This window comes from Bubalus kerabau, chromosome 7 (assembly GCF_029407905.1).
Source record: "Bubalus kerabau isolate K-KA32 ecotype Philippines breed swamp buffalo chromosome 7, PCC_UOA_SB_1v2, whole genome shotgun sequence".
Lineage (NCBI taxonomy): Eukaryota > Metazoa > Chordata > Mammalia > Artiodactyla > Bovidae > Bubalus > Bubalus kerabau.
In genome coordinates this window covers 21,312,569-21,330,172 of record NC_073630.1, presented here as the reverse complement: position 1 = coordinate 21,330,172, position 17,604 = coordinate 21,312,569, and the positions used below count along the sequence as shown (strand labels likewise).

General features: G+C 40.4%; 1 protein-coding gene across 1 annotated transcript in view; it reads right to left on the bottom strand.

Annotated features, from left to right (window-relative positions):
- Nucleotides 1-9,356: 9,356 nt before the first annotated feature.
- The window catches only part of MTTP (microsomal triglyceride transfer protein), a 53,173-nt gene continuing 44,925 nt past the window's right edge, over nt 9,357-17,604 (bottom strand). Inside the window, exons 16-18 of the mRNA XM_055587795.1 lie at nt 15,648-15,772; nt 12,400-12,570; nt 9,357-10,840 (exon numbers count right to left, since the gene is read on the bottom strand). Coding sequence (XP_055443770.1) covers nt 10,669-10,840; nt 12,400-12,570; nt 15,648-15,772 — 468 coding nt within the window. The 3' untranslated portion in view covers nt 9,357-10,668. The remainder of the gene's footprint in view (nt 10,841-12,399; nt 12,571-15,647; nt 15,773-17,604) is intronic.

Below are 17,604 nucleotides of genomic sequence, written 5' to 3'. Positions count from 1 at the left end.
AACATGAATTTATTATTTTATGGTTCTTGACATCAGAGTCTGATATGGTCTTTCCTTGGACCTAGAGTATTTCACTTAATCCAGGTATTTAAGGCATCTACCTGCTTGCATTATTAAGTAACATTGTGAGGGGCACCTACCAAGGTATGGGATGCTCCACTGACACCAAAGAGCAACCCAGAAAAATGAATGTCCCCAAGGGTTCACACTGAGGCCAAGGAAAGAATTTGTGGTCATTCCCTTCAAAACCAAAATAAATGAGGTGCACACTTGCAGTCAGGGCAGGAAGGATCAGCTCTAACACTGAAGTTACTATAAACCTTAATAATTGCATTGTGTTATTCCACCAAGCTTCACTGCGGTATACCCATCCTGTCCTGAGTATTCCAGACTCGAGACTGTGTACATGTGGCAGGGTTATGTTGAATGCTTACGGTAATGGCACAGAGATTAGCAGGTGCCCCATCCCTGCAGCCAGCTGTGTCAGCAAACACCTTTAACCTGAGCACTAGCATCCCTGTTCCTAATAGCCCCTCCCATCTCTAGCACTAGATCATTTTGTTGGCTGTTGAGTTCATTTATGCTTTACCCATCCTTTGTATGGCTGGAGCCCTCTCCCTCTCTTCATCCTCTGCTCCTTAGCTTGATGGCTCGGAATCCTCTTATTTTCCTATTATTTCTTATACAGGGCAATTTAACCACCTAACAAAGCCCTCCTAAAGCAGATCCACTGCAGTATGTCCAGATGTCCAGAACCATTGTTCTCATTGTGTATTGCTGAGTAACAATCCACCCTAAAACTTAGTGGCTTAAAAAATACAAAACTCATGTGTTTAACTTGTGAGTCTGCAATTTGGGCAGAGCTCAGCATGGAAGGTTTGGCTCTGCTTTTCACAGCAGCTCAACTTCTAGGGAGAATTTACTTCCACAAGGGCCTATTCCTATGACTAGAAAGCTGATAATAGCTGTCAGCTGGGAGTTCAGTTGGAGCCAGTCAAGAGCCTCAGTTCCTCTTCAGCTGGGCCTCTCCATGGACAGCTTGAAAAGTGATCAGAAAGTGAAAGTCGCTCAGTTGTGTCCAACTCTTTGCAACCCATGGACTATACAGTCCATGGAATTCTCCAGGCCAGAACACTGGACTGGGTAGCCTTTCCCTTCTCCAGGGTATCTTCCCAACCCAGGAATCGAACCCTGGACTGCTTGGACTTCCTCAAAACATGGTGGCTGGGTTCCAAAAATGAGTATCCAACAGACAGGAACAGACACTGCCCATTTCTCAAGGCCTAGTTCAGAGTGAGACAGCATCACTTTTACTCTATCTGAAAAGCATTCACAGAGCCCGGATTTCAGTGGGCAGAAACATAGTCCCATCTCTCAATGGAAAGAGTGTCCAATAATTTGGGGACTTGTTTTAACCACCATCCTAATTAAGGAGTGCTTTTAAACGGATACTTTTTAAAGAAGGAATTTTAAAGCTAGTTCTTAGCCATGGATGGAAGGGCCTGGTGGGCTGCAGTCCATGGGGTCACTAGGAGTTGGACACGACTGAGCGACTTCACTTTATTTTTTCACTTTCATGCATTGGAGAAGGAAATGGCAACCCACTCCAGTGTTCTTGCCTGGAGAATCCCAGGGACGGGGGAGCCTGGTGGGCTGCCATTTATGGGGTCGCACAGAGTTGGACACGACTGAAGCGACTTAGCAGCAGCAGCAGCAGCAGCAGACTAGTGTAGGTTAGGTCAAAGATTCTAGAAAAAACCTAGAATGAGAATGGTCTATACAAGATTTATTCATTGACATGTATACACTATACACCATCATGTGTAAAATAGATAGCTAGTGGGAAGCTGCTGTATAGCACCAGGAGCTCAGGTCAGTGCTCTGCGATGACCTAGAGGGGTAGGATGTGGAGGGGAGGGAGGTTCAAGAGGGATATATGTATATGTATAGCTGATCCACACTGTTGTACAGCAGAAACTAACACAACATTGGAAAGAAATTATACTCCAATAAAAAAAAAAAAAAGATTTGTTGGGTGTGCTTTATGTGCGTGTTGAGCGTATGCTGGAATCTCAGAGGGCAGAATCTCACTGGTGTATTTCTAGCATGGAGGGAATTAATGTTCTTTAGGAATGAATGAATGTCTGCTAAATGCCAGGCATTCTGATTCACGAAGAGGTTAGGATTTCAGGAAGCCTTTAAACATGGTGAGAATGCCTGATACGCTGATGAAGCTCTTTAGTCTAAGCCTTGTCGAAGGCATGGAGATTGAAAGAGGAAACTGGCCAACGGCTGCAAAGAGGAGATCCATGCCAGCGCCCTAGCATGGGGCAGGCGTGGCACAAAGAGAGCTAGGTGTGAAGAGAAGCAGAAAACCAGCGCAATAGCAAGAGACTGAAAGTGAAGCAGCTGTTTAGTTGTGTAGAGGGCAGGGAGCTGTTGAAGAGCATTAAGGAGAGGAGTGTGTCAGGCAGTAGCATGGCCCAAGCCCTTTGACAGGAAGTTTATCCAACAGAAGTGATGTGAAAAGATAGTCATCAAAGACATAGCAAAAACTTACATATATTTTTTTCTGCCCCAATCAACAGATTGTCCCTTGAGTATAATCATCCCTGAAGGCTTATATACCTTCAGTACTACTGGATAGAGAGTGAAAACAGGTTTTATTATACACATATGTATATTCCACACAAACACACACTAGATAGAGCATTATAGGATAACATTATAATATACATATAATATGTGGTATATTATATATTATTATAAAGAGAGAATTGTGAAATAATGCATATTACTCCTAGCCTGTAGTTGCATTCAAGAAATATTAACTACTAACAAAAAAAAGAAATATAAACTGCTACAATATACCTCTCCATTATAGCACATTTGCTACTGAAAAATTCAAGTTCACTCCTATACAGTTTGCTTAAAAATGCTCAAACCACTTACTGGGATATCTTCTGTTTATAAAAATAGTACATGTTATGTTCTTTGAGGAAATTTAGAAATGTAAAAATAATCTAAAAACTAAAAAGTAGGGAAAATTCTTAATCACTAAGAAAAATACCTCCAGAAACAAATATTATTACTTGCAAGTGTACTTGATATTTTACATGCTATTTTGTAGTCTATTTTTTCTATAAATTTATAAACCTACCTCTTTAACTTCCAATATTTTTAAAGGAATGTTTTTTAACATCTATATCTTATTTCTTATTTCATGTTTACTTAATCTCATATTTTAAGCACTTAGTTCTTATGGTTTGGGGCTGTGAAAATAATGCTGCCATGAACATCTTTGAACACAAATCTTTCCAAGCATCTCTGATGATTTCCTTGAGACAAAATCCTCTAATAAAAGGTCATGAACAATCTTAAAACTTTTGACACAGATATCTCCCTATCATCCACCCCAAAACATGCAAACACCTTATTTAGAAACTTCATATTTTAGCACTTCACTTGTATAAAATTATCCTGAAGACTGAGGGATGAGAAGCGCCTTGTGATTTGCTGAAATACGTATTCACTGCTAAGATACAAACACTTGCTTTCAACCCCTCCCCCACCCAACAACCCGACTTTCTAAACACACACACACACACACACACACACACACACACACATACAGTTTGCACACTTTAGAAGAGACTGGGAATCTTCTTATGACTTTAAGTATCTTCTTTTTCTCTAGGGCAAGGCTCTCCAAGTGTGGATCTAAGCTTGAGAAGCTCACCCTTTTTAATTCCCAGGTGGGTGGTAGATGTACTAAGTACCTGTAAGCAGGTAGCTCAGTCATTGGCAGCTTCTACGCACAGGAAATACGATGGAAGCTGTGCTTAGGGAGATTCATTTGGGCAGAACGAAGGGTGAGAGATGAGGAACTGGAACAGCTGGATGTTGGTGTGTTTGGAGAGTATATGTGGCAGGAACATGAGGGGTGCTGTTTGTGAAGAGTCATGTGGTTGAAGCTGGAATGAAATGTTAAATTTAAGTGTGGAGAGGAAACTCACTTCCAGATTTAGGAGGTCAAACTGAATCCTGGGTAGGTAGCAGAAGACAATGATTATGTGCTTGAACGCTAGAGGGAGACTCCCGGATTAATCCTGTGTTCTCTACTGGTTATGAGATCTTACACAAGGCCCTGAGTCTCTCTGTGCTTCAGTTCTCCATATAGAAAAGGTGTATAATTACAGTTTCTACCTTATAGGATTATAGGCCACCTATGAAGTGCCTAGAGCAGTGCATGATGCCTAAGAGGTTCTGTATAAAATGATGAATCATAAGGGTAACTGGGAGACTGTGGAAGACTTTGGTGAAGTACAAATAATTGTCTTGGGAACTGTCTGATCATCCCGTAAGTGCTTTGGCTTCACCAAGGTCCTCTCAGATTTTATTGAAAAGGTGATGTCTTCTTCCATAATTGGGGAATATATTAGAACATCTTCACTCATAAACATCTCTTCGTATCTCAATAATTTAATTCATCTCACATGGAAATCTTACTTTTGACTGTGTTTACATGGTTGATCTTCAAGCATATTGAGTGGGAGAAGTTTAAAAAAGTGGGGATAGGTAACCCAAAACAGAATGGAGGTGACTCACTTTCACCAACAAAGGAATCAGGTAATATAATCTAAAGCCTATTCTGGAAAGAGAAGGTCCAAACTTTTACATGTAATCCTAGAAGATTATGGCAGGAATCTTTTTAGTAAAAATAGAAGGATGAAAATAGCATACAGGTTTATGTGACGTTCCAAGTCAACTGTGAACAAATTAAACTCTTATTAATAGGAGGGTAGCAAAGGATTACTAACTCATTCTAGATTAATGTTAATCCCACTATGGAAGGTAAAAGATTAGTTATTGTGCCTCCAATGGTGGACTTTTTATTGATATCAACTTTTATGCTCTTCTCTAACCTCATCCGGAGAAGGCAATGGCACCCCACTCCAGTGTTCTTGCCTGGAGAATCCCGGGGACAGGGGAGCCTGGTGGGCTGCCGTCTATGGGGTCGCACAGAGTCGGACACGACTGAAGCGACTTAGCAGCAGCAGCAGCAGCTAACCTCATCAAATAGAATATGCAGTCATGCAGTAGGTTCTGTGAGTGTGAACTGCTTGTCTGCACACTCAAGCTGCAAACAGACCTGACTCCGTCTGGGGGTTTTAGAAATCCTGGATAGTAAAGGAGTCTGATACACAAGAGAAGCCAATCCTGGTTAAGTAGTAGCTGAAGAAAGGTAAAGAAATCATGTGGTCTTATTCCAAACTGCCCTCCCTGCTTCCCACTCTCTGGATGCTGCATGTGAGAGGCTCAGATATCCTGGCCATAGAGTTAGAGGAGCATGACCACTGTGCTATCTCACTAGTTGGAAGGTGGAAGTAGAAAGTAGAAACAAATATCATTTTGTTGAAACTGATCATTGATGACTAAGAACATTGCTCATGACATCTTTAATACTAAAAACAACATTAATTAAAGTGGAAAATAACATTTATCAGATGCTACTGTGTGCTCTGGTGGCGCAGTCGGTAAAGGATCTGCCTGCAACGTGGGAGACCTGGGTTTCATCCCTGGGTTGGGAAGATCCCCTGGAGAAGGAAATGGCAACCCACTCCAGTATTCCTGCTTGGGAAATCCCATGGACAGAGGAGCCTGGTGGGCTATAGTCCATGGGGTTGCAAAGAGTCGGACACGACTGAGTGACTAAGCACAGCACTGTGTGCTCAGCACAATATATATTCATTATCTCAAGGAATTCTTCAAACCACCCAGTGAAATAGGATTATCATACCTATTCTAAAGAGGACAAATAGAGTCATATGCCCCAAATCATCCAACCAACAGATTGTAGACCTGGAATTTCAAGCCACAATCTGCCGGTTCCACCCATCTGCTGTCCCCACTATCTCAATTAACAACTAAGTTAGTGCAGAAAGTGCAGTGAGTATTTGATCAACCTGAGTCCAGAACAGACTCTTAATGTCAGGAGCCAGCTGAAACACGTGGGAAGCCCAATGACAGGATAGACATCTTGAACTCTGTCCCTCCTCCCTGTACAGGAGCACATTTAGACTATTTTTAATATGTTTTAAGCTTTCAAATAAGTTTTCATGAATTTTAAAGTAAATTAATTGTGAAAATAGAGCTGGAGCACTCCCAAGTGATTTGAGCCCTCCTTCCACGTTCTGGGGTTATCATCCCTCATTGCTCTCACCCCCAGCATCATTGCCACTAGCACCACCATCTTGGCTATGTCCACACTCACTACTTCCATTCAATGTTCAGCCTCCAAGTTCTAGCCAGGGCATTCAAGCAATAAGAAAATTAAAGCAATTTATATTGGAAAGGAAGAAGTAAAATAGTCTTTATTTACAGATGATATGATCTTTTATATAGAAAATCTTTAGGGATCTATAAAGATATTAGAACTAATAAGTGAGTTCAGCAGGGTTGCAGGATTCATGATCGAATACAAAAAATTGCATTTCTATACACTTGCATGCAAGGAGATCCAACCAGTCCATTCTGAAGGAGATCAGCCCTGGGATTTCTTTGGAAGGAATGATGCTAAAGCTGAAACTCCAGTACTTTGGCCACCTCATGCGAAGAGTTGACTCATTGGAAAAGACTCTGATGCTGGGAGTGATTGGGGGCAGGAGGAGAAGGGGACGACAGAGGATGAGATGGCTGGATGGCATCACTGACTTGATGGATGTGAGTCTGAGTGAACTCTGGGAGTTGGTGATGGACAGGGAGGCCTGGCGTGCTGGGATTCATGGGGTCGCAGAGTCGGACATGACTGAGTGACTGATCTGATCTGATCTGATACACTTGCAATGAAAAATTGTAAAATGAAACTAAGAAAACAATTCCATTCACAATAGCATCAAAAATAATAGAACACTTGGAATAAATTTGACAAAAGAAGTACAAAACTTATACTCTGAAAATTACAAAACATCGTTGAAAGAAATTTTAAAAGATTTCAGTAAGTGGAAAGGTGTCTCACATTCATGGATCAGGAGATCTAATATTGTTAAGATGGTAATACTTCTCGAACTGATGCACAGATTCAATATAATCCTTATCAGAATCCCAGCTGTGTTTGTGGAAATTGACAAGCTAAATCCTTAATTCATACGGAAACTCAAGGGACTCAGGATAGCCACAACAATCCTGAGAAAGAACAAAGTAGGTGGACTCACAGGTCGCAATTTCAAAACTTCCTATAAAGCAACAACAATCAAAAGAGTATCCTACTGGAATAAAGATAACATGCAGATTAATGGAATAAAACAGACAATCCAGAAGTGAGCCTTTACACTAACAGTCAACTGCTTTTCAACAAAGATGTCAGGATAATTTAGTGGGGAAAAAAAAATACTTTCAACAAATGCTGTTGGGACAACCAGGTGTCCACATACAAAAGAATGAATTTGGACCCCCTACTGCACATCATATATAAAGATTAATTCAAACTAGATCAAATATTTAATTTAGAGCTAACTAGGAAACTCTTAGAAGAAAACATAGGGGTAAATCTTTGTGACCTTGGACTTCCAGTGGTTTCTTGGATGTGACCAAAAGTACAAGCAACAAAAGAAAAAATAGATTACTTGGGTTTCACTACAATTAAAAACTCTTGTGTTCCAAAGAACATTATCAAGAGAGTGAAAAGACATCACACAGAATGGAAAAAATATTCAGAAGTTATTTATCTGACAAGGGACTTACACCCCAAATATACAAGGAATTCTTACCACTCAATAATAAAGACAAATAATCCAATTTTTTAAAAGGCAAAGGATCTGAATAAACATATCTCCAAAGAAGACGTAATAATATGCAGTGACTAGTAAGTGCACTGAAGAATGCTCGCTGCTAAGTCGCTTCCAGAGACGGCAGCCCACCAGGCTCCGCCGTCCCTGGGATTCTCCAGGCAAGAACACTGGAGTGGGTTGCCATTTCCTTCTCCAATGCATGAAGGTGAAAAGTGAAAGTGACGTTGCTCAGTCGTGTCCGACTCTTCGAGACCCCATGGACTGCAGCCCACCAGGCTCCTCCATCCATGGGATTCTCCAGGCAAGAGTACTGGAGTGGGGTGCCATTGCCTTCTCCCCATTAGTCATTAGAGAAACACAAATCAAAACAATAGTGAGGTACCACTTCACATCCACTAGGATGGCTATAATTTAAAAAGGGCAGTAAGATTGTTGTTGAAGATAGGGAGATATCAGAAACCTTATACACTGCTGGTGGAAATGTAAAATGGTGTAGTCACATGAAAAACAATTTGGCAATTCTTAAAAGTCTAAACATAGAATTGCTATTTGACCCAGCAATTCTACTACCAGGCATATACCCAAGAGAAATAAAAACATATGCTCACACAAAAATTTGTACACAAAAATTCATAACAGAATTACTCATGATAACCAAAGGTGAAAACTACCCAATGAACATCAACTCTTAAATGGTATATTTATACAATGGAATATTATTCAACCATAAAAAGAGTCAAATATTGGTCACTAGTGGTAAAGAACCCACCTGCCAATGTAGGAGATGTAAGAGTTGTGGGTTCAATCCCAGGATCAGGAAGATCCCCTGGAGGAGGGCATGGCAACCCACTCCAGTATTTTTGCTTGAAAAATCCCATGGACAGAGGAAACTGGCGGGCTACCATACATGGGATCACAAAGAGTTGGACACGACTGAGCCTGCACACACACACACACACACACACCACACAGGCTGTTATCACAGAAATAGCTGGGATTTGCCAAGCATCACATAGCCGAGGTTTCTTAGCTCCCAACATCTTGAGCTCAGTGCTCGGCATCAACTTGCTTTTGCTGCAACAACAGTATCTCTATAGAATGTCTCCTCCAAGGCCAATGCCACCACCACTACCAGTACCCCCCAAAACCCTCTTGCTTTTTAGTCTTTTTTCTTTTCTCAATAACACAATAAGTGTGCTGGTCCAAAGTTTTAAAAAACTGGGCTTAGACCTTGTTTTTAAAAGCTTCTGACTGTTGCTGTTTTCAGCAGTGTATTTTCCAAAGGGTTCTGACCACTCATTAGAGCACCTGGCCTATTCTGTAGAGCTGTAGAGGCTCCGTTGTAGGTGTGTCTGTGCTCAGAAAGTGACGGTAACAGATAAATATGGTGCTCAAAGTAATGGATGGCTGGATGGCATCATTGACTCAATGGACACTAGTCTGAACAAACTCCTGGAGATAGTAAAGACAGGGAAGCCTGGCGTGCTGCTTGGGGTTGCAAAGAGTTGGACATGATTTAGCGACTGAACGACAACAACTAAGTAACAGAAGACAAAAGCAATTCAGTAGGAATTCCACATATTTATTTCATCACATATCATCTTAAATTTACAACTAATGGTGGGCTACTTAAACTTCCATTAAATCCCATAGTGTGTGTGTGTGTGTGTGTGTGTGTTTCATGGACAAGTGAGCACCTGTTATCTGTTTGGATCCTGTCACTAACACATGTGTCTGTTTTATTAGTAAATACTTGAAAATGGTTAACATATGAAAAGGTGAAAACTATCCAAATGTATATCAACTGATAAATGGCATATTTATATAACGGGATATTATTCAACAGTAAAAAGAGTAAAGTACTGATCGCTAGTAGTAAAAAACCCACCTGCCAATACAGGAGATGTAAGAGATATCTCTTTTAATGTTTCTTTTTATTTGTACAGATAGAGACATTCTTTTCTTGATTTCATATTTTAGAATCCAAATCCATCAGTTTCTTAAAGTATTATTAAGTTCTCCCAGCTTTTGTAGACTGTAGTCCAACAGACTGGAACTTCTACCACAAAACAATTGATGGAAAGATAAAAAATGATGACTATTTGAGGATCTTCCTTATACAGGACAGTGGACCATACTGAAGTCTCAAAGAGACACAGCACAAAAAAAGTCAAATGGAGTTCCTGAAGTTAGTATTTCTAATTCTGATAAGCTCAGTCTGACATTTTTGTAAGGCAGAAGGCAGAGGCCTGACAGGCTTTCTTCTAGCAATTGATGTGACCAGCACAGAGATGAGATGGTACGTGTCAATTCTGTGTGCCTCCTACCTCAATGCTCAATAAAACTAACAGTAGAAGAGATAAATATTAATTCTTGAACATAGTTGACAGAAGCCTTTAAAAGTCGTGTCCCTTTTCCCTCATGCCCGGTAAAAACAGCAACAAAAAGGTCCACTTTCCTGATTGGGCATGTTTGGTAGAGACAAGCCATGCAAGATTTTACCAAGGACTTCATACAGTGACTGAACATTTTTGAAACAAAACTGTGCTCCCCCCTAGTGTGTGTAGGTCTTTTTTTTTTAAACAATGGTTTCTTCTTAGGGCAGAACTAGTTTCACAGTAGTAAATGTGATTTGAGAGAGATGCAGGAAAACAGAATGCTACTAAAGTATCACATAGAGTGGCTCAGAATGACTCTGTAGGTGGTATCAAATGATTCAGGTCCAAACTTAATTATGTGAGGTTTTTCATCATGTTCTACAAAACTCTTAAATACAAGTAAATATGTAAACACTGTGCTCTCAGAGAGCAATACTTAGGCATGTCACGTCGTATCCCTTCCGGTGAGATGAAGTCTAATGAAACAGCCCCCATCAGTTTCAAAACCAACCACTGGAACTGCTCTCTGGTTGAGGAGCAAACACCACCTTGCACATGTCAGAGTTCTCTTGGTGCAGCGGGAATTCACATCCTCCTATTAGGCTTTCTTTTCTCTTCCGAGAAACGTAACCTCTGCCTGTGGACAGCCTTTCATATTTTGTCTCAAATTGCCTGCATAACAACAACAATAACAAAATCACACACATATTAAAGTCACACCACACCCATCAGAGCCCAGTTATTGAATGAACACTTCAAGCTTCTGAGTCAAAGCCAATTGAGAAAGGGCGTCAGTATCAAAGCTTTCGTTCCCACAAATGGGGTGATTTTTTTCTTCCCATTTCTTTTCCCACTAACAGATACACTTCACAGGCCTGGGATATGAGAGTCCTGCCACTCATTTTTCTGGCATGAAGGACCAAATGCCTCTCAAATTTTTGGAGATGCTTCTAAGCTTTGTAGGCCTTGCTATGTCTCCCATCCCTCATTCCAGGGGCCCTGCCTTTGGGGTACACCCCTTTTAGTAAGGAGCAAATCCATCTGGGTTTAAGCCAACAATGCTGACAGGGAAACACCCCCAGAGCTCTGGGCCAAGTGAAATGTGGAACCAGATCAGTTAACCTTGTGCCTGGGCTGCTGGTCACTGCATTTTGACCACTGGAAGGTTGATTTTCTTTTTAATGTGTTAATAGAGGTTTATTCTAGACACATGCGTGTGTGTGTGTGTGTGTGTGTGTTAGTCACTCATTCATGTCCAACTCTTCGTGATCCCATGGACTGTAGCCCGCCAGGCTCCTCTGACCATTGGATTTTCTAGGCAAGAATACTAGAGAGGGTAGCCTTTCCCTTCTCCAGGGGATCTTCCTGACCCAAGGACTGAACCCAGGTCTACTGCATTGGCAGGCGGATTCTTAATCTTCTGAGCCACCAGGGAAGTCCATTCTAGACATAAGTTAATATAAATTAACAACTGCTTAATAGCCTCAGGGAAGCTTCCCTGGTGGCTCAGATGGTAAAGAATCTGCCTGTAATGTAAAAGACCTGAGTTTGATCCTCAGGAGATCCTCAGGAGAAGGCAATGTCTACCCATTCCAGTGTTCTTGCCTGGAGAATTCCACAGACAGAGGAGCCTGACAAGCTATAGTTCATGGGGTCACAAAGAGTTGAACACAACTGAGAGACTGAGCATGCATACACAAGTACTCTAATAAAAGCATGTTTTTTAAAATTCAAAATCTCCAACACTTAAGCTTGAGCCAAAACTTAAACCAGGTCAAGTTGCTGTTATATGGATTACATAAAACTTGTGAATTCATTTGGGCTTTTAAGCCATGGTAAATGATTGTCAGATGTTCTGTTTTGAGCTTTCTATCCAAGAGAAAACTGTGAAAACAGCTGATAGTAAACACGTATCTAGTGTTTTTGCTGAAACTATGTGGAAACTTACACTAAATCAAATCTCTTTGTTGCCTTGATAAATTATTTCTGGGCTAGAAAATGATATTATCTCCAGAATCAAATGAATTTGTCATTATAGTTTCTTGGCATGCTAGAAACTGACTTTTTTTTTTTTTTAGTCTTATCAATTATTCTTTACTCACTTAAAGAAAATTCATGTCTCACTGGGTTTTACCATTTTCCTTTAATTTCTGTGGAATGCTCAAAATTGGGTGCAAGTTCCTGGTGAACTCTTGATGTCCCTGGAACATTCTGTAAGTCCTGTTTCTTACCTGTATGGAACATCTTCCTTGTCCATCTGCAGACAAACTAAAAATGGGTACTGAGAAAACTGCACCGTGGAGATAAACTCCAAGCCTGCTTCTGTTTCTGCACCAATTTCCAAGCCAGCTTTCACAAAAGAGGAGTCCACCATGATGTCACCAGTTATTAACACACTTACCCTAAAAATTGAGCAAAATAATCCATGAATCACATTTAACTGAGCTGAACTAACAGACCATGGGGTCTGAATTTCTGACATTGATAACTGGAAAGGTGACCTAAATTTGCTTAGAATTCTGTTGGTACCAGAGCCTGGATAGTTCTAGGAATTGGGCAGTGAAAATTTGCCTTCCCTCTGAGTCCTCTCCCAGCCTTCAGTTCTAAATGTGGGAATGAAATGTCTATCTGGCATTAATGTTTGATAAGGGCATACCAAGAGCCAAGAGGAAAAGATGCCTGGGATCTGGTCCTTTCAGAAAGTCAGAAATACCTGATTATCTTAAAATCTAAGCTCACCCAGAGGACAGCGGATGTTTACAACGATTTTCTTGGTACTTATCTCTCTTTTGGCTTCTATGTAGTTATTTTAATTCATTTCATTACTTTCTCTAAAAGGTCTTTGGTGACAGAAGTCTATGATTGCCAAGATATTTTTTAAAAAATATATAGTATTATGAAGAACAATTCCTACAGCATGTACATTGCGTGGCTCAGAAAGGACAGATATCATAGGTTCTCCAATGATCACCTAGACAGACTGGACTGAGTAGGATAAAGTCTTGGGGGAAAATGAAGAGGATACACAATTCTCGAAGGCTTACCTCTGGGACCACTCTAATTTAATTGCAGACTTCAGATGAAATATGAATTGTACTTTACACTCTTTTGATAGACCTACTAATGTTTGCCGTCCTACTCAAAGCACACTTGCTGTTGTTGCCAGTGAAAAGTAGGTCAGAGGTGGTAGCATTTAAATCCCTGAATCCTTTATCATACCTTCTCACATCTTACACTCAACAAAGGCTTGCTGCTGCTGCTGCTGCTAAGTCGCTTCAGTCGTGTCCGACTCTGTGAGACCCCATAGACGGCAGCCCACCAGGCTCCCCTGTCCCTGGGATTCTCCAGGCAAGAACACTGGAGTGGGTTGCCATTTCCTCTTCCAATGCATGAAAGTGAAAAAATTAAGTGAAGTCGCTCAGTCGTGTCCGACTCCTAGCGACCCCATGGACTGCAGCCCACCAGGCCCCTTCGTCCATGGGATTTTCCAGGTAAGAGTACTGGAGTGGGGTGCCATTGCCTTCTCCGCAACAAAGGCTTAGATCATCTTTAAATGAGCAAATGGAAAATTAAAGATGAATTGGCTATAATGTGGACACTGGCAGACACTTAGGGATATTGTGTCCCTTTTAAAAAGCCAGCTATTTTTTTTGGCATTGCTGTTGTTGACTTCCTTCTGCAAATAATTCAACTCAGTTTAATTTGGGAAAACTTCTATCCAGAAAATACATGAAAAAGAGGAGAAAGATGACTGATTTGGTGGGAGGCCCTAAATTATATTGCTTATCCCTCTGAAAGCTTCTCCCATTTCTCATTCTTTGGTTCCTTTCAGTAACCCTGAGGGTCATCTTTCATGTTAAGTGTGCTACCTTTTGATTTTTCTCAATTCTTTCACCCATTGTTCAAAATAAATTTTAAAAATCTAATTTTAGCACTCCTATCTCACTTCTGCCCCACTGTATTTTTAAATATCCAAAAATGTAAAAATCAATTTCATTTTTCATTTTCTTTTCTTCAATACTATAACAAACAGAAGAAAAATTCTTTTGATTATAATGCTAGTTCAAAGATGCTTTAAGGTCAAAATAAAATGCTTTCATTTGATCTGATGAGTCAATTAAAAAAGCTAAAGGACCTGAGGAAATTCTGTTTAGAAAAATGAACACTGATAAATACACTTAAAGGACTCAGAATATTTAAGACTTAGATTCTGCACAAAAGTGATCATCTTTTTATTTTTCTCCACTGAAGACAGCAAAAGAAGAAAGATTTTAAATCTCAACAAGAGGGATAAGCTAAAATAATTTGCTTAAAAGTAAAGTTTTCTGACAGCATTGTCAACTACTAAAGTGGAATATTTTGTTACCCTGCTTATTTTATGACTGCAGCCATGAAATTAAAAGACACTTGCTCCTTGGAAGAAAAGCTATGACCAACCTAGATAGCATATTAAAAAGCAAAACAAAGGTTTGTCTAGTTAAAGCTATGGTTTTTCCAGTAGTCATGTATGGATGTGAGAGTTGGACCATCAAGAAAGCTGAGCACCGAAGAATTGATGCTTTTGAACTGTGGTGTTGGAGAAGACTCTTGAGAGTCCCTCTCGGACTTCAAAGAGATCAAACCAGTCAATCCTAAAGGAAATCAGTCCTGAATATTCATTGGAAGGACTGATGCTGAAGCTCCAATACTTTGTCCCCCTTATGCAAAGAACTGACTCCTTGGAAAAGACCCTGATTCTGGGAAAGACTGAAGGCAGGAGAAGTGGATGACAGAGAATGAGATGGTTGGATGGCATCACTGACTCAATGGACATGAGTTTGAGCAAGCCCCAGGAGTTGGTGATGGACATGGAAGCCTGGCGTGCTGAAGTCCATAGGGTTGCAAAGAGTTGGACACAACTGAGCGACTGAACTGAACTGAAAGTGGAATACCAAGAGAAGATGGATGTCTCACCCACTGGGCAAGCTGTCCATGGATGTCTTTAAAAGCAAAAAGATCCTTCTCTAAGTTGTATTAGATACCTACCTGCTCATGAGGATCTATGGTAAGAATGACTTCCCATGGTTACTCCCTACTCTATGATTTAATGATTACAAATAGAGAGCATAAGATTTTGAGGGGTTGGAAGGTTAAAGGATTTCAAAAACATATCTCTGCATATAGAGAACAGACTCGTGGTTGCCAAGGGGGAGTGGGATGGGGAAGGGAAGGACTGGGAGTTTGCTATTAGAAGTGGCTAATTATTATATATAGAATGGATAACTAACAAGGTCCTACTATATAGCACAGGGAACTATATTCAGTATTCTATGATAAACCATAATGGAAAAGAATATGAAAAACAACACATATATGTATCAATAAAACCGAATCATTTTGCTATACAGCAGAAATTAACATTGTAAATCAACTATACTTCAATAAAATTAAAAAAGAAATATCTTTGGTTCTTTTCATAGAGTACTATACAAATGCTTACCGATTTTTCACTCGGGTTTTAGACTCACGATACCATAGACTAAACTCCATGGCACCTGTAATATCAATAGCTAGACCACCTTGAACATCCATATTGGCCTTAAGTCCAGATTGCAGCTGAAGCTCCTAGAAACAAAAATATGTAATAATAGTTAGAAGGAGAAAGGGAAGGAGGAAGAGGGGAAAGGGGAAGGTGAAGGGAGAGGGGAGGAGAAGCGGCAGCACAATTTAGCCAGCCCCTAATAGCACATTCCTCCTGCAATACCACTGGAGTCGTGTTAATGTTGAAGTCTTTCTCTAGGCTGGGAAACATTCTAATCTTGATCACTGGAAGTAGATTACTGATAATGCTACATTATTTAATCAATTAAAATAATAAACAAATAAAGTGTCAGTTGAGAAAGGTGCTTTCTCTCAACCGTTGCCTCACTTTGGGAGGAATATGGTTTTCAAAGTGTGGTTCTCTGATGAGTAGCAGGAGCATCTGTGGAACGTGTTAGGAATGCAAGCTCCCTATCTACTGAATTAGAAACTCTGAGCGTGGTGCCCAGGGATCTGTGTTTTAACAAGACCTCATGTGATTCTGATGTACCCAAATTTGAGAGCCACCAGACTAGGAAAAATGAAGCCATCTCCCTCGGAAATCCAGCATTGGCTTTAGGGTGGGGATGAGGGCTGGGATAAATGATTTCCAGAAGTCCTTTAGCACGTCTGTAGTTATGTGCTGTGTCAAATAAAGTAAACTGCATATTGCTGGCAAATGTAAGGAAAGATAAAAATTGCTGGTGCAGTATACAAATTCTATGAATTGCCTAGGAAAGGAAAGCGGGGAAAGAAAGGCAGGGTAACTTAACTAAGCCTTAATACCCTATTGTTTGAAGTTTGGAATGACATCAATATAACAAAAAAGATCAACATGAACCACACAGCATATTCCAGAGTGACAGTAATCATGTACAAACACAGTCCATCCTCAGCAGCTTTGTAGTTGTCTGAAGCCCACTGTTTTATACCAATTGCCAGCGTATACTTTTTAAGTCTTGCAATTTCTGTGTACACTAGATGGGGTGATGTTGGCTGAAAACTTCTTCAGCTGGGCTGGAATCAGATTGCCCGGGGACAATGTTGGAAATGACAACAGTTCTTCGAAAAAGGCTCAGTACGCTTAATTTTTATATTCCTCCGAAGATCTTAGGTTCGTGGCAACTGGCAGCATGGCTAACTTCTTTATGTAACTGCCCTACTCAGACCAAACAAACCATGCTTTCATCAACTATTAATGCTGCAATTTTAATTTCTAGAGAGGATTGTGTTGGTCATTGATCTCCCTGGATTTTCTCCAACTTTCCAAAAAGAGTGGCAAGAGCCTCAGTCATAGAACTAGGTTTACTAAAAAAGTCTGATTGTGGCATGAAACTACCTTTGGTCTGAAAGATGTTCAGATGAAAACATGAGATTCTTGACACAGAGCTCAGGACACATTAGGAAACAGCCCTAAGAATACCTATTGCTACATTAAGTCTAGAACAAAATGTGGTTGTGGAAGGATGCAGGGGTTGTCTCAGGCATCATAACTAGTATGAAGGAACACAAATTATCCTGAAAAAACCCAAATAATCATGTTCAAATTGTACCCCATCCTATGAACTGCAGAACCAAGATACAAATTCTGCATTTGTACCATGATGGTGATTGCTTCCAAATGGGCCCTACGGTGTGCCCTGCCTCAGAAGTATTTCTTTCTTTGGATCATATTCTATATTTCCAATTTGAAAGCTATAATCTTGTTAGTCCACTCAACTCAGCAGAGGTCTATGACGTAGACTTTGGTTTTCCCACTGACCATACATTACGTGGATGTCAAAACACACCATGCACCATGGGAAAGAACATTTCACGGCTATTAGACAATGTTCCTTTTGTGGGGAGAGAGCATTTCCACTGCAGTGTGGGTTTTG